The sequence below is a fragment of the Nematolebias whitei genome, chromosome 12 (genome assembly GCF_014905685.2).
Source record: "Nematolebias whitei isolate Nwh7 chromosome 12, NemWhi1, whole genome shotgun sequence".
NCBI classification, from domain to species: domain Eukaryota; kingdom Metazoa; phylum Chordata; class Actinopteri; order Cyprinodontiformes; family Rivulidae; genus Nematolebias; species Nematolebias whitei.
Genome location: NC_056509.1, coordinates 44,005,150 through 44,026,781, shown reverse-complemented (window position 1 = coordinate 44,026,781; position 21,632 = coordinate 44,005,150). Strand labels below are relative to the sequence as shown.

The following is a 21,632-nucleotide window of genomic DNA, read 5'->3' as shown; positions in this document are numbered from 1 at the left end:
CCTGATTAGGATGTTTCCAAGACACCTTCCTTACTGCAGTATGTCCCACTGGAGAAGACCCCCAAATAACTTACAGCAAAATAAAACCCATGAAGTTATGTTATGGCATTTTGGTTTTAGTGTGCCATCCTAACATTAACAGTTACCCCAATCTGATAACTTCTTCTGGAGGCACCCCTGGTTGAACGTAAACATATGTACTTATGATAATCAGGGAAACTATTCCCCTTAATGTTGTTTGAAAGTATCAACAAAAGTAAAATTGTAACGTTTATAATGATATTGTGCCCTTCGTCTCATGTTAATTAATAGTTCATAAAAATACATACTTTATTGAGCATTGTTGTACAGCGGCAGACAATAGTTTAAAACTCCTATTTAATTTTTAAAATGATGTTAATGCTTCATATGACAATATTTCTGTCATTTTCTGTTTTTAGGCCAAAATATAGATTACTGCATCAGTTTCAATTGAAAAGATAAAGTCAAAGGTGCGCTTTTATTTTGAAGTCAAGCTGCTGTGGATGCATCATTTCCGGTTTGAATGTTTTGGTTTTGAACGTTAGCATGATGCATTTTAGCTAGGAATAATTTAAAAAAAATGGGTAAAGAAGTTGATTTTAGGTGTGTTGAATGCAACGAGAAGGCGACGGAGCTTCACAGGGATTACAGTAACGGGATTCTGAAGATAACGATATGTGTACGTTCATTATTTTATTCTTTTTATCCGTCCGAGTGAAACTAGCCACCGGAAGTGAAATAATGCATTACTTTTCACATCGACATTATTTTATGTAGCACGCCTAAATAACAAGTCAGTGCTTTGTTTCTAAAACAGTATCACGTAGCAAATTTTAATCATTCTTAATCTCAAATTACAACGTGAACACAACTACTGATGTTGTTTTGTATGTTTTGTAGGAGTCCTGTGAAAAACCAGTGGATAAATACATCGAATATGACCCAGTTTGTATTCTTATTGACGCCATCTTGTGCAAAACACAGGCTTTTAGACACATCATCTTCAACACAAGCTTAAATGTAAGTAACCTTTATTGTTTTAACTTGTTTTTAAAAAAAGTCCTGTTTGGATTATTTGTTCAAAAATGCAACAAATGTGTAACTTCGCCCATAAGTTGATTAAAACTACATGTTAAATGTTGGGAAAAGAACAAGAATGTTCATTTTGGTTTATTAGTATGACCTCAAATGACACCATATATTATAAAAAAAAGTAAACAAGTACTTTTCAAATCCAGGACTAAATATATTATTTGCAATACAACCTGCAGTCTGTTTAAATTACCCGTATTCAAAAATAAAAGTCATGAAGTTCAGAAATAAACATGGCCCAACTATCAGTTTAATCATTCTGGTGTTTTCATTGTAAACAGAGAGTCTACGTTCTGTTTTTAAACACGCAGTGGTGCCTGTTTTAGTTCGAAACGTGTTATTTTGTGCCTCTGCAGATCCACTGGAAGCTGTGCGTGTTCTGCCTGCTGTGTGAGGCCTACCTCCGGTGGTCCGAGCTGCACGGCTCCGAGCAGAGCAGCGATCCTGCTGATATAATCCGATACACCAAGGAGTGGGAGTTTTATGGCATGTTTGGATTGGCTGCCCTTGGTAGGAAGAAACGTCCGGTGTTTTTAGAAAAGAAAAGGACTTTTGTCCCACCGTGCATCTTGAATAAGACTTCTGTATATTTTAGTTGTCACAACACATTAATCCCTTGCTCAGTTTATAACATTTTAGTTTTCTTCTTTCAGCTGTTCGGTTTAGGTGGATTATCTCCCTCCATCTCACCTTATTTCATCATCTTTCTGTCACACCAACCCTCTGCATATCCTTCACTGCGTCCACAAACCTTCTCTGTAGTCTTCTTCTTTCCGTCTTCCATGGAAGCTCCATATTCAACCTCCTTTTTTTAAATTTTTTTTGCAAAATGTTGTTTAGCATTTTAGAAAGCCGTAAAATACCTAAACTATCTAAACATTTTGAACTCGGCGGGGTGTTATTCAACACAGAAAAATATAATTTTCTACCATAAAAATGATTTTAAGGTAATATTTTTTTGCTTTACAAACCATTTAATAAGTGAGCAAACATGATGGCTTCTTTTATTGTCCAGTTAATTTCAGATTTACTGTTTAAAAAAACTGTTAAGCCAGGTGACCTTGATCTGGTTGAAAGATGGATACGTTTATTGATCTCAGAGAGAAATTAAAAAATTGTTATTGCTTTTGGCTGTTGTTACTGTAAAGCTTTTTTAACCCATAAATCATTGTCTCGAAACCCTTCGTATGAATTAAAAACAGGTTCTGTGGATGAGACATTTGAAAGTGGCAGCTAAGCCTATAGCTTTAACTGAATGTGGGCTAGACTTTAAACAGATGTGCCTTTGCACCTTTTATCTGCTCAAAGGGTCATATTATTTCATGGCATCTGTCCGTTTGCATTAATTTTATGTCAGCTCAACTCATACACACGTGATAGAAATCAATAAAACTTGGCAGGAAGTATTATTATGGAGAAGCAGAGCACGTCTGCATTTTGTGCTGCACCCTTTCTTACTGGAGTTATGGCTCTTTGCTACACCACTGATGTGTGTTTACTTGTTTATGACATAGTGAAAACTCTTCAGTCAAAACTATTGCTTAAATGTAAGTAGGTTTAAGGGGAAAGCATTTATTTCCTCATGTAAGGAGCAAATTTCCAACTAGAAATCTCCTGAACATACTTGGTGCTCATGCAAATTGTTTAATATGGTTCCATACAGGAGGTTACACCTCATTTTGTGTGTGTGTGGTTGAATGTTGCAGAGCTGTCAGCGTTCGGCTGCGGTGCGCTCTGGTTCCTTTGGCTGTGGGTCGCTCGTCTGCGCGGTGGCACGGTGGAGTTCGGCCTGCTCCTCAGAGCCCTGCTGCTGTCCTGCTACGGCAAAGTGCTGCTCATCCCCGTCGTCATCTGGGAGCACGACTACGCGCCGCTCTGTCTGGGCCTCATCCGGCTCTTTGTGCTCACCTCCAACTCGCAGGCCATCCGAGGTAGGAGGCACTTCCTGTCAGCCTTTGTCGCCTCCTGCGTCAACACTCCTAAAGCAATAATTAGAGGTTATAAAGTTTGGTTCTTCAAAGACACCAGCAGGTGGCCACTGCACCTAGTTTTATTTGGCAGAGCGTTCTACTGATCCCAGTTACAGAATTATACAGCCAAATGTTTTATGCACATTTCACCTGCTGCTGAAGTTAACCTTTAGATGATCTTACATGAAACTAATCTGGAGATTAAAGCTTTAATAAGCTTGTATTTCCCCCTGTTTATCTGTTAGCAAAATATCATGAACCACTGGACAAATTTTACTGGATGTACTGTAGGTCTACAAGGCTTGTAGGAGTTGACCCAGTTCTAGGTCGTCGCAGTTTGACCTCACAAAACACAGAACTGTCTGTAACTCAGCCAGTTTTACAGACACTGAGTGGAGGTTTGACGTGGTAGTTAATGAGAGTCACCCTCAACACATACTCTGAGGACCTACATATAAAATCCCACAATATTGCGTTAGATTGAATTAGTCATTTACAAGCTTTCACCAAAACTTCATAAGATGACCTCATTTTGAATCTGAAAGGAGGCTGGCGATATGCGGTTAATGTCGCCTGTTGGAAGAAGCACAAAATGACAGTTCGAGTTATTTTTAAACATTTTGTCAATTTAAAACCTTCCAAGTTTATTTTTAAATCATTATAAGGTGTTGTCTGTGTTTGATCCCATCTCCAGTAATCCTGAACTGCAGCCGACGTCTGTCCCTGGCGGCGGTTTGTGTCGGCCTGCTGTCAGAAACTCTCACCGCTCAGGCCTGTAAGGACCTTCTATGGAGCTTCCAGGACGTGTGGACATCTTTACAATAAACAGCAGCACAATCACACCGAACGATTTGGACTCCAAACCCATGAAGGTGTACGTGGAAAGGGAAATTTTGATATTTTTCTCCTGCCGACCCTCCCTAAATCATAAACGCATCACTGTTACTGTTGAAGAATGTTGCACACAAGATATTCACACTTTTTTTGTGGTTTTAGGCGGAAAAAAAGGGACATTTTAGTGGAATACTTGACAACCAGGAGGATGGGAGAAGGTGTTTTTAGTCCCTGATCCAGGTTTAGCACGCTCCAGTTCCTGAGCCACTCTCCAGGAATGATGCTGACGGACCCCGAGGTTGTGATCTGACAATAACTGCCCCTCAGTCTGAACAGGACTCAGGCAGCACTCTGCACATTCTTCAGATTAGTGAAGAAATGCCCATCTAATCTCACTAAGTGTATCACGCATAAACATCGAGGTAAATCATGAAGCTAACGTCAGGAACAGATTTATTTCTAAGTTCAGAGCATTTATATCCTCAGCTGTGCACCCATTCTCCACCGTTGAAATTTAACTACGCTGCATTTGTTTTTTAATTTAGCTAAAGCAATGACGTTTCTTCATTTTTAACGTCTACTAAACTTTACGGCCTTCCCATAAACACTGTGCTTTGAACGATGAACTACCTTCACAGCTGGTTTGTGCAGGTTCTAAAAGAACGCCTCCGTGTTTGGTTCGTTCATCTGAAGCTCTTTAAATGTTGATACTGTTTGTTTATTTTTATTAGCCGACGGTAGTTTTGCTCTTGGTGCTCAGATTACATCCAGATGTGTTTAATTGGCATTAAATTTAAGTTAAATCCACACTTCTTGTGGTAAACTTGCTGCTGCGGTGGGTGTTTGATAATGCTAAGAAATCTTCAAGATGTTTTTTTGGTATTGGAATTATTTAGTTTAAAAAATAAACATTATGTATATATTTTTTACATCTTTAGCAACAACAAAAAAAAGGTGAAAGTTTGCTATTTTGCACTCGTGAGTTCCCCAAAAACTGGTTCGTCTAAAACTCCTGACTAAACGTGGATTTGTTGGTTTGATTCTTCTGTTTAGTTTTTAATGTGATCATTATAACTTAACACATTTTTTTCTACAAACTTTGGGTCTTTAAAGTTCAGCGTTGTCAGCGACAACTAAAGCTCATCTTCTTTCATCAGTCTTGAATTAAAAATCATTTCCGGTCAAGTTTAGTGTAAAATAAAACCACAGTCTTCTTGATTAGAGTAATTATGTGTGCGGGGTTTGAACTCATTAAAATCCCTTTTTTTAAACAACCATTATAGGAAAAAAGCAAGTAGGTATTTTCTTTTTTATTTAAAATACATAAGTGATAGGAAACGAGGTGTTTTCTATTTTTATGGTAAGAAAAATATGAGAAGAAAATTAAAAGTTTAGAAAAACAAACCAAGGAGTTGGTTTTTTGTGTTTTTATTCCAGGAGTCATGAAGGCGAGAGCGCAGTAAAGATCCACATGGAACAATATCTTTTCCAGAACAATAAAAGTCCTAACATCCCTTGAAGGAATGCATATCGCCCGCCAGAGTTTCGGGCATTATTTTGCTGACACGTTTTGGTCACAACATGAAAACGTTCTGCTGATCTGATGCGATATCACAAGATGTCACGCTCTGAGCATGTGTTGTGAATGACTGTCTGCTACTACCACGTTTAGTTCAATATCTGCAAAAATGACTCACTTATAGCCTTTTGTGTTTTGACGATCAATTGGCATTGGCGGCCATCTTGAACTGTGTTGACTCCAAAGCTTGGATAGTTGTAGATCTACAGCCAATGATTATTTTCTGCATGTTTCATTAAATCTGCTCTTTGGTTCATGTCAACATACTGCCGGCTGCAAGTGGAGCAGCTGAAAGAAGAAGAAAAGAATTATAATAAAACGTCCAATTATTTTAAAATAATTGAACCATAAAAAAGGCTCATGTGCCAAATTAATCTTTTGTTTAAAAGCCAAAAATACACTTGATTGTTTAGTTTTTCTTTATGTTCTGGCTCTTGAAAGAAAAGTTCAATGACTAAAACATGCAAAGAACTTTATGATGTAAAACTGATGCCACAATAAAGAAAAATATTTAGTTTACACTTCACATTTGTAACATTACATTTAGATTTTTAACTTTTTATAATGTTGACAAGAAATAAGATAAAAAGTTTTTTTTTTTTTTATCTTAGACCATTAACTAGCATTTCCACATTTACAAGTACTTGGGTGTACACATGAATGACAACCTCAGCTGGAGCAACAACACCACCAGCCTGATGAAGAAAGATCATCAGAGACTACTTCCTCAGACGGCTGAGGCGAGCTGGTCTGGGAAGCTCAGTCCTCGCCTCCTTCTACAGGTGTGCAGTGGAGAGCATCCTGTGCTCCAGCATCAACGTGTGGCATGGAGGCTGCACAGCTGCAGAAAGAAAAGCTTTGCAGAGAGTGGTGAAGGCTGCACAGAAGATGTTGGAGTCAGTCTCCCCACCATCACAGACATCTACACCTCCAGATGCAGGAAGAGGGCCACCTGCATCATGAAGGACCCCACTCACCCAGCACACACACTTTTTGCCCCACTCCCCTCAGGAAGGAGGTTGAGGAGCATTAAGTGTAGAACCACTAGACTGAGGAACAGCTTCTACCCTGAGGCTGTTAGACTCATGAATCTCTAACCAGAACAATCACTGTGAAAAAAAACATCATGTTGCTGCTGATCTGTTTCATGTTGATGTGTTCATGCGTGCTCATCCGCTCACACAGACTCATGTTCGTGCTGATGTTTGACGTATTGTTTTTATGTTATGAGTGCTTAGTGTATATTTAGTTGATGTTTTTCTTAGTTCATATCTTAGATGTTATTACTGTTTTTCTTATACATTTTTTTGTTGGATGTAACTGGGACCCTGTGTACATAATTTCGTTCCACCACATGTACCACATGTGGTGCGAATGACAATAAAGAATCTCTGACTCTGGCTTTAATGCAGCACAGACAAACGTTCCAGCAGATTACTGATGCTCAGAGGAGAATGAAACTTTAATTATCTTACAGGCGTGCTGCTTGTTGCTACACGTCTGAATAGCTGAGGAGACAGCACATTCACGAGGAATGTTTTCAAAGTGTAATCTCTCTGGGTGAATCTACGTCACAGACAGACACACAGTCCAGCTCAGATTACGCAGAAAACACAAGATCTTATTTCACAGATGGCCGGGGGGAAAACTCAGATTATCTGGTTTCAGTCTGCAGATAACAAATGTTTAAACGTCTCATTATTTGTTTGCATTTACCTTTTAATTAATTTATTCCTCTGTTTTTAGGCTGGAGTAGTTCTGAAAACGTTGGGGCCAGTTTAAACACTTAGGAGGGATATGTACATATATATATTTTATTTTATTATTTTTTTTATTGGCTGCTCTCTTCTTCAGCAAACTAACTCGCATGAAGACTTGGTAACTGTTTTTACACCGGATGTCCTTCCTGACAACCCCAGACCACCGAGCTACCACAGCTCTCTGTGTGGAGCAGGGAGCTGCCATCTTGGGCGCCTGGGGGAGCAGGTGGTGGGGTTAGAGGCCTTGCTCAAGGGCCTAGAGTGGGGCAAATGACGGTGGAGGCAGGTATATGTAGGTGTTTCACCTTTCCCACCCACATTTTGATGTTGTCGCTCTGGGGAGTTGAACCGGCAACCTTCTCTAGCCTCTGCGCCACCACTCCCCCATGTTGCCCCAACTATAAAACCTGAAACTCCTAATCGAACTGGCGTTTCAGATGAGACACTAAAAACAAAACAAACAAGAGATTAAGTCCAGGAGCCTTTTAGCAAGGCACCTTTGGTTTTAAAGGCTGACATGTTGCCCCAACCAGGGCAGCACGGTGGCACAACTGGTAGAGCTGCTGCCTCTCAGCGAGCAGGTCCCTGGTTCAAACCCCGGTCCAGGGGCCTTCTGGGTTGAGTTTGCATGTTCTCTCCGTGCATGCGTGGGTTTTCTCCGGGTACTCCGGTTTCCTCCCACAGACCAAAAACATGCATGTTAGGCTGATTGGTAACTCTAAATTGTCCCTAGGTGTGAGTGAGAGAGTGAATGGTTGTTTGTCTCGTTTGTCTCCATGTGTCCCTGTGATGGACTTGCGACCTGTCCAGGGTGTACCCCGCCCCTCGCACAGTGATTGCTGGACATGGGCACCAGCGACCCCCGTGACCCAAAATGGAATAAACGGGTAAAGAAAATGGATGGATGTTGCCCCAACCAACTCAGTGGGTTCCACTCAGTTCAGCTCTGACTCTGCAGAGAGAGTGATGCGCACCTTGGATTTACTCTCAACCAAGATTATGTTAATCTGCTCTAATCCCCGAACAGACGGTCGGACAGGCAGCACGAGAACAGAGTGCAGGGAGCGAAAGCACGGGCTTCGAATGATGCTGCAGGGTTGGCGAGGAGCCACAAAACAAAGGCAACGTCCACTTATTTTTATACATTTTAAATCAAAGGTTCAAAACGGTGCCACGGATTATGCGATTCCAAATCAGCTAACAATCTGCTCAAACTCTAAACATGAAAGGATTGCGTGACCCATTTCCTCAGTCTCTCTGGAGCAGCTTGAACAGTCTCAGAATGAAAATGTAAGTTTATTTCATTTGAGCCTCCCAGCTCCAGGAGCTGCACACATCAAAGCATCCTGCTGCAGAATCAAAGCTCGCCGCCGTGGCAGCGGCTGCACTCCGACATGCAGATCGGAGCATTAAAATGCAAGTCAGATGCATGCAGGAAGTAGGGCAGCAGAGAGGAGCTGCAGTTTCTTTTACTTCCAACAAGTTTATTTTTGTGCCTCGAGTGCATTTGATTTGTTGCATCAGAATAAAACGTCACAGTTTGCTGCACAGACCGACGTTAAAATGGAGAACACTAACTTAACGTTGCTCCGATTACTCTGGTGAAAAAGGATGACTTCTTCTTAAATCGTGAATCGAGTTTGTTCTGAAACGCTGAATTTAGTTTTACCACACCTGGGCCTGCACTGTGCCAGACCTGTGGAATGATGAAATCACTTAAATGGAGCAGTCGTCCACATATAGAGGAAACAGAACCTTCTCTGGAGCGTCTGACTGATCAAAACTACTCCAAAATGTCATGACAGCTCCCAAAAAACGCTCGAATGGCTTTTTTTTTTTTAAAGTGGCTCAACACGGCCCGGGTTCAGATTTCCACTGGGTGATCCAACCCACTTCCAGCTCGGTTCTTAGAACCTAATGAACCGAGGATCCAGACGAGCCGAGTCAAACTTAATGTCGTCCGCAGGCTGCAGGTGATTGTCCAGAGGGCGACGTCATTTTAAAGCTTCTCAACCGCAGCATTTATTTACTTTATTAAATAAATATATCCTTTAAAACGGCAATGCATAACTGGTACTACGAGGAGGTGCACTTCGCTGTGCTTGTTGGTTGACGACAGAAGAAGCTTGACCAAATGGACTTGATTCACGAGTCAGAGTCAGAGTTTCTTTATTGTCATTCGCACCTCATGTGGTACATGTGGTGGAGCGAAATTATGTACACAGGGTCCCAGAGGTCCAACCAGCAAAGGGAACGTGGTCTCGACTTGGCCTCCGCATTTTTTGAAAACGTGGCAGAGGACGGTGAGCGCTTTGGGATTATTTTACTGATTTACCAATTGGTGGCAAATTCACGACAGTCGTGCTACGACGATCGCCCACATCAAGGCGGCACAAGAAACCACAGAGATCGTATAGAACCAAATTATGATGAAACCAGACGATGGAAAAACATTAAGGTTCGTGGTTCAACAATAAGAAAAGGATAAAAGACAATAATGGCGTCCATGGGAGAGTTTAGGTCCAAACCACCTTGACGATCCCCAGGACTTTTGGGACAGTATTCTGTGGCCTGGTGAGGTGAGCGACCTGGTGTGACACAAACGGTGGTGGTCTGGTACTGCTTCAGGACCTGGACCACTTCTTGTAATTAATGGAACCATGGATTCGGCTCTCTACCAAAAACATCCGGCTGTCGGTTTGTCACCGTGAGCTCAAGCTCACTTGCGTTCTGCAGCAGGACGAGGACCCCGGCCCTGATCCGAGGTTAGCACAAGTCATTACGTTGAAGAGGCCGTTACTTTTCCACTCGGGGACAAATTCGTCTCTTTACCAACTAAATCACTCGCGTTTATTCTGGTTATCGTTGCCTGAGCTGGAACGTGAGACAGAATCTGTCGCCCACATCCCTGAATATCAAACATCTCAGTCGAGCTGAAAAGTCTGGAGTCGTTTTATTAAATGCATCTCAGTTGGAAAAGTAAGAGACAACAAGACTGAAGCCGAAACAAACAGTACTGTGGTCATCCAACAATCAAAGAACACAAACAAACATTTTCTCTGGATACATTTACCTAACACCAACTCCTTTCATTATATCGATTTATGACAGATTATGAGGAATACACAGTAATATTTATTCATCTATTATAAAATTACTGACATTATATAGATATAAATAGACTTAATATATTTCTATTTGTGATATAGATGAACTGTAATACTTGATGCTGAGCTGTGGAAGAATCAGCGCGTCAGGCATTGCATTCTGGTCTACTGAGTCTTCTTCACCTCTGGACCTCTTATGTTGGTTCAAAACTTGTAATTGTTTTATGTAGGTGGGTGTGTGTGTGCATGGGGGGGGGCACATTATTTGAACAGAAAACATAATCAAGCACCAGAACGGCTCCATGGGTCACAAGAGCCGAACATTTCTCGAGTTTCCCCTGAGACATCTCCAAAGTATACATCCAGAAATCGTGAAAACTGGGATTATTTTAAACTGAGCCGATTTTAAACTGAGAAGTGAGGACAGTTAGCAAGTGGTATACAAGGAGGCGTGGCTGTGTAGTAAAGACCAAGTCAGAGCAGGTTTTACATGAAAACGAGCCAAATTAAAAGAGCTTCGGTTCCTGATACGACTGGTTTAAAAGGCTGCACGTTAAAGCTGCGAACGTAGAAGCGTGGCTAAAAGTGACCAACTTCCTGCGAAGCAACTCAAATTTAAAAAATGTGACCAGTTAAAAATACGCCCGACAGCAGCTGCTTCGTCAATAACTTGTCAAAGAACTCGGACCGAACGGTAAAAACCACTCTCGGCTTTTAATAGAACGGAAACCTTTATTCTAATCCGAGCCATTAATCTGCCAATTCTGGGAATTTGCGACAACGACCACACAGCACCAATTAATTGTTTAGCAACAATTAATCTTTGAAACAAGCATGTAATCCACTCCGAGTCAGGGATTAAAAGGTTTATGTCTTAAACTCTGCACGCAGCAGCTTTTGAAACCAGACACAAGTCAAAGCACATGGCCGACGCTTTGGTTCTTTAAACAGGAAGGTTTACAAAGGCACCAACTGTGTGATATAAATCCTGGAGTCAATAAATCGTTGGTTCCATCATCATGTGGGTGATGGAAATTAGTTTCCTGATCTTGTTTAAGAAGAAAATGGCAACTATAATCCAAGCTGTAAAACAAGTCTTTTGGTCAACTGTGCCTAAGCCATGCTGCCTGTTTCACTCACGAATGTTTCCCCTGAACGTTGCACTCGTTTTACTCAACCCCTCCTCACGTTGCGAGTCAGTGAAGGCAGCATCACACTGGGCTGTGATAAGTGAACAGCATCCACCACGGAGCTGACAAAATGTCCGGAAATGGTTCCTAATTTCCTCGCTGGAGTCCCGGAGGTTGTTATAGCGCTTGAATTCAAGAGGGCAACTGAAAATTTGCTAATGTTCTTGCAAAACTAGGTCAACATTGAGACACCAACTAGTCTCCAACATCAGTCTTCTTAGGTGAAGTAATTTTTTCCCAGTCGGTTGCTTGACTTTCACACTAGCTCCGGGAACAGCCGAAAGAGCTAGGGTCATACAACAGCCCAGCTACAGGTTGTCCAATCTGGTGGTTCCTAACCCTGGTCCTTGAGGAACACCATCCTGCATGTTTCAGTCATTTCTCTGCTCCAACACACCTGATTTAGTGGTTTAATTACTTCAAGTTCTGCAGAAGCCTGTTAATCACTCATTCATTCAAACCAGGTGTCAACGCAGGGAAACAACTAAAACATAAATGATGGTGTTCCTCAAGGACCACTGTTGGGACCACTGGATCATCAATGAGCTCAATGTAAACCTTTTTATATATATATATATATATACAAGAAGCAACTAAAATTGATTTAACAGAATCGTTTTTTTTACAAATTGAAGCTTTGAAAATGGTGCTTTTGAACCTAAAAACACAAAACTGCAAATATAGACCAACAAAAGGAACATTGCGTGTTGCTGGTTTTACACATGGCACGTTATTACAGCTCCAACTTAAACTCAAACTTATGATTTTGTGTAGTCCAATAAATAGAATATTGAGGCTCTTATAACAGTTTTACCAACATTTTCATGCACAATAAGTACATTTTAAAAGCAGTTTCACGTCAAAGAACAATCGTGCCAGCTAGCTGAAAGCGTGAAGGACATTTTGAGTGAACTGTGTGAAATTCAGCAGCTGCAGAATAACGTTTGAAGACATTCCTCAGATTTCATTCATTTACTTCAGCACCTTTAACCAAATAATGCTGAGTGCTGCACATCCATCACCAAACAGATGTGAAGTAAACAATCTCAGGTAAATAAAAACAAATCATTCCGCCGTGTCTACATTGAGATCAGCACATTCAAATATGAGACGAACTGCCACAGACGTTTAAGCACCTGAAATAAGGCTGGTTCAGGTGATTTATCACAAACGATACTCGTGCTGTTTTCTTTCACCATTAAATGTTTCCAAATCAGAAATACTTTAACCAGGACTTGCTACAGATTAAGATATGCTGAAAGTTAGTTACAGCAGGGAAAGCCCCTCCGAGATGTCTCATCAAGCTGATATTGAGCGCATGACATCATTTAGAGCAGGAGTCTGCAAGCTGCGGCTCTGGGGTCACGTGTGGTTCTTCAGCCTCTCTGAAGTGCATTTATGACCAAAAATAATATGAATCCATTTGTGTTTAAATCACCATTTCTTTGCCTAAAACCTACAAAAATACATCAACTGTTAATATGAAGGGTCAAGTTAATGTACATATTTAGTAAAAGGTGTTAAAAATGGCTCCTTCTGTGGTAAAGGTTGCAGACCCCTGCACCTAGTTTCTTGAAGAGACAAAGCCCTGTGTGCTGTTGTTGGGACTTGAAGCCAGCAGGACCAGGCTTACAGAAGCTACCATGTTGGATTTGTGGACCAGAGTCGGAGCGCTTGCAATGTGGGGCTTTAAGCCCGCCTTCTCCTTCGCACACAATCATGGCGCCGCATGAGCTTTCTTTGAAGCATGAAATAACGGATTACAGCTGATCATGTTGGGAAGTGAATACTTGAGAATCCAGCAGCAACGTAAGAACTACGTAAACCAACAAGACCCAGTGTTTCCTCTACAAATATACAAGCAGGGCGCCCCACCCGTCAACAGAACTGAACGTCCTGCACCCCATCGCCAACTGCCAGAACAGACGTAGCGCTAAGCTAGCTGTGCGCAAAACACAGATGTGCTAGCTAAAAAGCTAGGTAGCGCTCAGTTTCCCTCACGCTGAGCCGTCTCCCCCACGGCTAACAACTACCAGAATTGACGTAGCGTTTAGCTAGCTGTGCGCAATACAGATGCACTAGCTAAAAAGCTAGGTAGCGTTTGGTTTCCCTCACGCTGAGCCGTCTCCACACCCATCCCACAAACAGCGCGCAACACAGACGTGTCTCCGTCTACACCCCCCACCCTGGTCGACAAAAATCATGGAAGACATGAGCGCGAGCGCCCTGCCAAGGCAAGTAAACTAGAGGAAACACTGAGACCTGATGAACTTTATCTGGTGTGTTGTTTTCATTTTTTAAATCGAGGTCAATGACCAATGGGGGCGGGGCTTCAAACTTAAACAGGGAAGCTGGTCCCCTTCAGCCAAAGGTCTAGGCATACCTTAAGTTATTGTTAGACCCATTAGAGGGCATTGTCCTAAGACAAGATCTGTTAGGACCTGGATGGAGGACGCATCCAAGTAAAAACCCCGTTTCCTGTCCAAGTTCCTGTTAGAAATATTCAAAGGCCACAGTGACGTCTCCTCTGATACATTTAGAAATGTAAAAAACATTACAGCTAGCGAATGCAAACCAGGTCTCGATCGCAACATTGGTGAGACCAACATTATCATGAACGAGAAGGATGCCGAGAACGTCACTCAGGTTGTAAGAAATGTGATTTAAACCTCTGATTGTGGATATGACTGAAATGGAAGGAACTCCTGTGCCACATGCAGAACTTAAAACGTAAAGAGTTTGCAGGAGCTCATCACAGCGCAGGTTGTTCATAAGATCTCGTCCATCTCTGCTGGTTTAAATACAATTATTACTTAGTCTCAATCAACTCGTCCAAAAATGTTCTTCGTGTTGTCCTTTGAAAAGTTATGAACGGTTAAAACAAAACTCTGGTTTAGGGTTTACAAGAAGAAGAAAAAAAGACTTTTCTGATGTTTATATTATATAATAAATAACTTTCATATATTTTGTGTAGAAAAGGAGAGGTTCAGGCTGGCAGACGCAGCAGAGCTGTTGATAAAGAGTTGTGTCTCCCAGTTTAGTTTATTTGACGAAACATTCAGTCTCGTGTCTCGGCGGTTTGATAAGATTCTGCAGCACAAGCTGATGATTATTTCACCTGAGGAAAAGTTCGAGGTTCGGCCGGACCTTTTCACCTCTGCTCAAACAACAAAGCAAACGCTGCCGTCTCCAACCAGACGCTCCCTTCTCACAGGTTTCTGAAGCCGTGAACTTTTCCTCAAGCCAGTCCGTCCACCACAAAGTATGAGTCCAGAAAAACACCGAGCGAGGCCTCAGATGGTGACGTGGAAGGAGTCCCAGCTGTCGTCTTTGCCGCTGCCGTTCTTGGACGCTACCGTCGTCCCGTCCTCGACGTCTCCGTCCGGCTGCTCCCCGGTGGGAGTGGACCCCGGCTCCGGGTAGAACTCGTCGTCCTCGTCAAAGTAGCCGTTCTCCATCATGCTGAGGCTGGAGGCGGCGCTCAGGTCGTGGCAGCTGCCCTTGTACTCCTGGATGGACTCGTGGAGCGACCACAGCTGGCACAGCAGAGACATGTCCTGCTGACGCAGCCCAACCTGAGGGTGGACACAGACACACACACACCAAGATCAAAGTTAACATGTGGAGGAATTTCCATGCAGTGTCTAGAAAAGCTTAATCTGCAGCTTAAAAATGTGAATGCTGAGTCAGCTCGTTTAGTTTCTCGTTCAAGCTACTTGAGTAAACTTTTAGCCGTTTCAGCCATTCTGGTATCAGAACGTTCAGCTACTTGAGGACATTTGGACAATATATTTTGCCGTTTGTAACAGTTAGGCCCGTCACGATAAATTTTGCTGGGCAAATTGTCTCAGAATTTATTGCGATAAACGATAATATTGTTTTAAATTTGACAATAATTAGTAATTATTGTCAAATTTAAAGAGAATTTTGGTTAATTTGTTTTGAGTGTAGTACTTTTTTTGATCACTGGATGGCAGCATAAGACTGAACCGAAGGATGGATAGTGAGGGAGTGAGCAGCGTGTCTCTTTAAAAAAAATGGGAGGGAGGTCCCTTGACGTGACATGGGCTGTCTCTCTCTCCTTAATTCTGTTCTCAAAATGGCAGACGCTCGGTGTAGTTTGAGCTCTTTAGCATAGCATTTGTCAAACAAAGCTTTTAATAAAAAAATAAAAAAAATCAGTAAACAAGTTCTCAGCTTCTTTTTGCAGAGGAAAAACAACTTTTTACACAACGGCACAAGTTTCAACTGTGAATTTTGGAGCTTCAATAAGATGGAGGTTTTTTCCCCCGAGGTCAACCCGTTAGCTTAGCTTCTCGGCTTAGCTGCTTTTAACAATCCAAAAATGCTATTTTGGACGTTTAAAACTAATTTAAAAGAGACGAGAGAAAGGGCGGGGTCAGTGAAGAGCACCGAAGTTGAGCCTTTTGTCATCCAGTGTCTTCATTAGAAAGAGACATGAAGAAACGATAAAGCCGATAAATGAAAATGAGGTCGATAATTTTCATTTATCGTGCGATTAATTGATTAATTGTTTATCGCGACAGGCCTCGTAGCAGTTATAGTTTAAGTATTTTGTTTTGAAATCCGTTTCTCTCAGAAAGAAACTGAGTTCTCGTCACATCTTTGACAAACTTTGTGCTCTTTGGAATTTACTTCAGCATTTCATTTTTAGCTTACAGCTGTTGTTTTGATAGTTGTAGCTGATTTCTACCGTTTTCCAATTTTTGCTCTGCTGGCTTTAGCTTTTAGTTATTGTTCTAAAAAGAAGTCAATCAGATAGTTGTAGCTTTAAGCTGCTTTTTTGTTCATCTTAAATTGTAGCAACTGTTTTGCTAATTTAAGATTTTAGCAAAAGTTTTGCTGGTCCTAGCATTTGCCCGACTTAATTTTGGCTTATATCTACTGTTTCGCTTATTTGATCATTCAGCTTTTTTTTTTTTTTTTTTTTTTCTCCCTTTAGTTTATTGCTACTAATATCTCTCTAATTTTAGTTTTTTACATACCATTTCATTGGATTGAGCTATTAGCTACACTTCTGTTGGTTTTAGCTTTTGTTCTAATAGCGTTAATTTTGGGTTTCAGCTTCTTCAGCTGATTTCAGCTGACGTTCAGCAATGTTTATTGACAAATCTATTGTTTAGTCTTAAAATGCCAAAAAAAAAAAAAAAAACTGCCTTTTTTTAGATTAACTTTGTTGATTCAAAACATTTGATAACTAAATGCTGAACAATCACCTCTTTATCCCTAATGCATCCATACATTTCTATGCTGATGACACAGTTGTTTATTGTCGAGCTAAAACAGTTGCTAAGGCTTTCCAGCTTCTGAAATCTGCATTTAACATCATCCAGACTGATTTGTTTCACCTCAAACTTGTCCTAAATGCCGAAAAAACCAAAGGGATGCTTTTTTCAAATAGGAAGTTGGTCCCAGCAGTTCTTCCTCCGATTTTATCCTCAAATGGTGTCCCCATTGAGTTTGTTGATTCCTATAAATATTAGGGTATCTTGGTCGACTCACATCTTTCTTTTAAGCTCCATGTGGAAAACTTGGTAAAGAAACTGAAAATTAAACTGGGTTTCTTTTTCAGAAACAGATCCTGTCTAACCCTGAATGCTAGGAAACGCCTTGTATCTGTGACTTTCCTTCCCTCCATTGATTTTGGTGATATTATTTACATGAACGCTCCTACAAGAACCCTGCAGATGTTGGATGCTGTCTATCATGGTGCACTAAGATTCATAACTGGCTGTGATTATCGTACCCACCACTGCACCCAGTATTCACTGGTTAACTGGACATCATTAACTTCACGCAGACTCTCTCACTGGTATATTTTCATCTTTAAATCACTTCTTGGTCTGCTGCCTTCATACATCTCCTCCTACATGTCTCTGCGTGAGTGCAGCTACGGAGTGCGCTCTCAGGACATTATTACCTGCAGTGTTCCCTCAGTGAGGACTGAACTAGACAAAAGGACCTTCTCCTATTCCGCTCCTGTTTCCTGGAATATCTTACAAAAAGATTTGAAGCTCTCGACCTTGACCTCTCTAAGTGGCTTTAAGAATCTGTTGGACTCCTGGCAGGGACCAATGCAGACATGTTCCTGTTTTTAGTTTTATACATTTGTCTCGGAATCTAGCAGTTTTTTTTTGGTTTTGTTACCTTTTTCCTTTTAGCCATCCTATTTGTTAAAAAAAAAAAAAAAAAAAAAAAAAAAACTAGTATGAGTTTTTATAACTGCTTATTGTTGTTGCTGTTGTCCATTGTTCTTTGTTGAAATCAGGTCTCTCTTGTAAATTTTTTCATTTTTTTTTCATTTAGCCTTTATTTATCCAGGTTAGTCTCATTGAGCCACGAGAACTCATTTTCAAGAGAGACCTGTTTAGGGAGCACATGGTGGGGGTTAAGGGCCTTGCTCATGGGCCCAGAGTGGGGCGAATGAGGGTGGGGGCAAGTGTGGGTGTTTCACCTACCCCACCCACAATTTTGATGTTGTCGGGGCCGGGGTGTGAACCGGCGATCTTTGGATCACAAGCCCACCTCTCTAACCTCTGCGCCAATGAGATGCGCCAATAAATGAGTCCTCGAGGCTCAATGGGATTTACCTGTATAAATAAAGGTTGATTATGCTGAGTAAAACTTTAACGTATCAGAAATCAAAGTTCACAAACAAAACACAGAAAATGAAGCAAAAGAGACGGTCAGAAATAAAAACTAAATTATTTCACCAAAAAAAACAACTATCAAGCAAATTAAACGATGGGGTGAAAAACAAACCTAGACAGAACCATGAACACAACTTTTAGGTTTATTATATTTTTAATATAGTACGGACCTTTTGGTTCCGTTTTATGTATTGGTTGCTTACAGTTTAACAAGGGGCATATTTTTTATCGTGAAGGAAAAAAAGTTGCGTAAAACAATAAATCTGCTGAAAAAGACACTTTAAAATACGAGACAAAGACCAACTATTAAGATGTCTGCAAACGCAGCAAAAAAATCAACCTTCACCTGGAAATTATCTGCAGAAACGGGAAAAACCGGACGGTAAAAAGGATACGGTAGTTTTCATCAACAGTTTGGCTTTTTGATCGTTTTGTTTGAAAACAAACGAGTTCAGCTCCATGATGAAATCTGCTGCCGGGCGAGTAAACAAGTCTGGGATGATGGTTCGGCTCTGACGACATCTGAACGGACCTGAGGTCAGGTTCAGTTCACCGGAGGACTCCGAGTTCACCTTCACGTTGAAAACGGAGCAAACATCCGGTTTTATTTCCATTAACGCTCATAGTGTGAACACTCTGTTGTGATCCATTTTACTTTTTAATCATTCCACAACTTTTGTGCTATTTCAACAAATCATAAATCAAAGCGTTCGGCTCTTTCAGGACAATCCTGCCATGACTTTTGGTATTGGTGCAACTTTAGCTTTTTGAAATATTTAGCCTTTTCAGCCATGTTTTCTCTCATACAAAATTAATTGAGCTTATTTTACATCCTTAAAATCTTTTGATCCGTTTCCAACATTATACTGCACCTTCCACATTTTGTTCTGGTTCAGCTGCTTTCAGCTTCTTTGTGCAAACTTAAACTCTTGTTGCTATTTTCAGCTAATTTCAGCTGTTTTTTTATCCTTTCAGCTTGTTTCTGCTAACTACAACAATTTTGCGCATCTTCTAACTTTTTGCTGCTAATTTCAGCTTGTTAAGCTCCTTTCAGCTTTTTTTATGCAAGTTTCAGCTTTTCTGCTCTCTCTGCTACTATTTAGCTGTTTTATCCTAATTTTAGCTTTTTCAGCTAATTCCAGAATTAAAAAATAATTTTTTTTTTCTTTTTTCAGCCTAATTCAGCAAAAAAAAAAAAAAAAGTGCTCTCTCCACTTCCTTCTGGTAAATTAAGCTTCTTTTGGCTGTTTTAGGTACTACTCAGCTGTTTTTAGCGAGTTTAGCTCTTTTCAGATAATTTCCTCTTTTTTATGCTCAGCCTAACTGGACAAACGTGTGCTTTTTCTGCTTTTTCTGCTAATTTAAGTGTGTTCTAAACTTTCAGCTAGCCTTTTAGCATTCTTTAGCTAATTTCAGATTAATTCAAGTTTTTCATGTTAATTTTGCCTACTTTCAGCTTAATTAATTTCTTTATGCTAATTTCAGCTTGTTATGCTCCTTTGCACTTTTTTCTACTAGTTTCAGCTTCTATCTTAGCTACTATTTAGCTTTTTGATTTAAAAAATAGCTCTTTTGATGTTAATTTGTTTCAGCTAATTCCTCTTTTTTTGTTGTTGCTAATTTCAGCTCCTTCCGCTTCCTTCTGGTAGTTTAACCTTTTTTGCCTTTTCAGCTATTTTTCAGCTATTTTTCAGGGTTTTTTTTTTTGTTAATTTCAGCTTTTTAGCCAATTTCTGTTTATTTAAACCTAATTTAGAAAATATCGATTCTTTCTGCTTTCGTCTGCTAACTTAGGCTTGTTCTTCCCTTTCAGCTACATTTCAGCCTGTTTTTTTTTTTGTTTTTTTTAGCTTATTTCATCTGTTTTTCAGCAAGTTCTTAAGCAATAAGCATTCACACTACAATTTCTCAGGAAATGCAATTCCTCTAGTTACCATAATAATTTAGGATTTACTTTTAGACAACAAAATGTTGATATTTAAACCGTAAAGGACCAAGATTAAAAAAATAAATAAAAGGCTGCTGCTAGAGGGTCATTTGAGTAACCTCGGTAACCACACACGCCTGTCTCTCACTCCCTGATTTCACTCCTAATATGACAGGTAGACAAAAACAAACTTATAGAAAGTAAGCCTCAAACAGTTGCTGTGTGAAAACTTGAAGTTTAAATTAAAATTAACTCCTGAATGTGTTATTTTTTTATGCATTTACAATGTTTCATGAAGGATCTTCGAGTTAAATGGATATTTAATTTTTGGCAAGAAAATCGTGAGCTCAGATACGATGGGAGTCTACGAAAGGTTGGGTGTGTGAGCTCTCCATTATATCATCAAAGTTCATGCTTAATAATCCAGGTAATAAAGTTAAGGATTCATTCAACCTTTATTTATACAGATTAATCCCATTAATTTGAGCATTAATCCCATTGTTAAAGTCCTTAATTAAGGAGAGGGTGGACTCCAGAAACCATCTTATCACCATCAAACCGGTTGGCTCACTATGCGAGTGTGCTACTTATGGGACCGTTTGTTGTGGCGCCTTGGAATGATGAAGTCCTTTGGATGAAAGACGAAACGTTTCAACATAAAGAAACCATCCAGAGGACCTGACTTAACTTTGCTGGGTCTCCATTAAACCATAAATCCTATAGCCGTGAAACGAAACATTTCCATGTGTCGATGCGTAAACTGTACAAGAACTGTAGAGAATGTGCAAATAAGAGTTGATTTGCTCGGTAAATTGAAACATTTAGGAAGGTAAATAAAACCCTCAACGGTGATTGTGTAAAAACCCACAAAAGTTATCAGAATGCCAGTTCAGACGTGTAAAGATTAACCCTTCTCGTCTCATTTAAACAGATGTTTTTACTGATATGTAAGCCTGAGCTACAGGGCTATGGGGTGCCGTTTGTAAATTATATAGTCAAAAATTAACAGCAGCATTTTGGTTTATTTAACCTTTCATAAGATTAAAACATAGCTTTTTTTTCAAAGTCAAATTTTCACCATGTTGTTCATACATTTATAAATGTCAGTTTACAAACTAAATACTTAACTTTCAAGTTAAATATTTAATTAGCAAGCTAAATATTTTGTTCCACACTAGATATTTGGTTTACAAACTAAATGTTTGTGTCCAAGCTAAACGTTAAATTTACAAACTAAATTTTTAACTTGCAGGTTAAATATTTAGTTATCAAATAAAATATTTTTTGGAAATTAAATGCTTAGTGTGGAAAATAAATATTTAGGTCTGAGCTAAATATTTAGTTAGCAAATTTAATTCAGTTTAGTTCAGGAATTTAATAATGAGCTTAAAAATTAAATGTGTAGTTTGGAAATGAAATATTTAGCTTGGACAATAAATATTTAGTTTGTAAATTAAACATTTATCTTGGACATAAACATT

At 40.0% G+C, this 21,632-nt stretch overlaps 2 protein-coding genes across 2 annotated transcripts in view; one reads left to right on the top strand and one right to left on the bottom strand.

Moving 5' to 3' along the window:
* The first annotated feature begins 540 nt into the window (after positions 1-540).
* Positions 541-3,915, top strand: arv1 (ARV1 homolog, fatty acid homeostasis modulator). Its single transcript, XM_037685640.1, has 5 exons — positions 541-700; positions 922-1,041; positions 1,470-1,623; positions 2,820-3,044; positions 3,778-3,915. The coding sequence occupies exons 1-5, from the start codon at positions 602-604 to the stop codon at positions 3,906-3,908; spliced, it is 729 nt and encodes a 242-aa protein (XP_037541568.1). The 5' UTR covers positions 541-601; the 3' UTR covers positions 3,909-3,915.
* An 8,557-nt stretch (positions 3,916-12,472) lies between these two features.
* The window catches only part of fam89a (family with sequence similarity 89 member A), a 10,149-nt gene continuing 989 nt past the window's right edge, over positions 12,473-21,632 (bottom strand). Inside the window, exon 2 of the mRNA XM_037685639.1 lies at positions 12,473-15,128. Coding sequence (XP_037541567.1) covers positions 14,847-15,128 — 282 coding nt within the window. The 3' untranslated portion in view covers positions 12,473-14,846. The remainder of the gene's footprint in view (positions 15,129-21,632) is intronic.

Bases quoted from the DNA above. Each gene is read 5' to 3' on its own strand.
- arv1 (XM_037685640.1), top strand. From the start codon at position 602: ATGGGTAAAGAAGTTGATTTTAGGTGTGTTGAATGCAACGAGAAGGCG. The intron at 701-921 runs GTACGTTCATTA...TATGTTTTGTAG, and splicing joins TTCTGAAGATAACGATATGT to GAGTCCTGTGAAAAACCAGT. The intron at 1,042-1,469 runs GTAAGTAACCTT...GTGCCTCTGCAG, and splicing joins TCTTCAACACAAGCTTAAAT to ATCCACTGGAAGCTGTGCGT.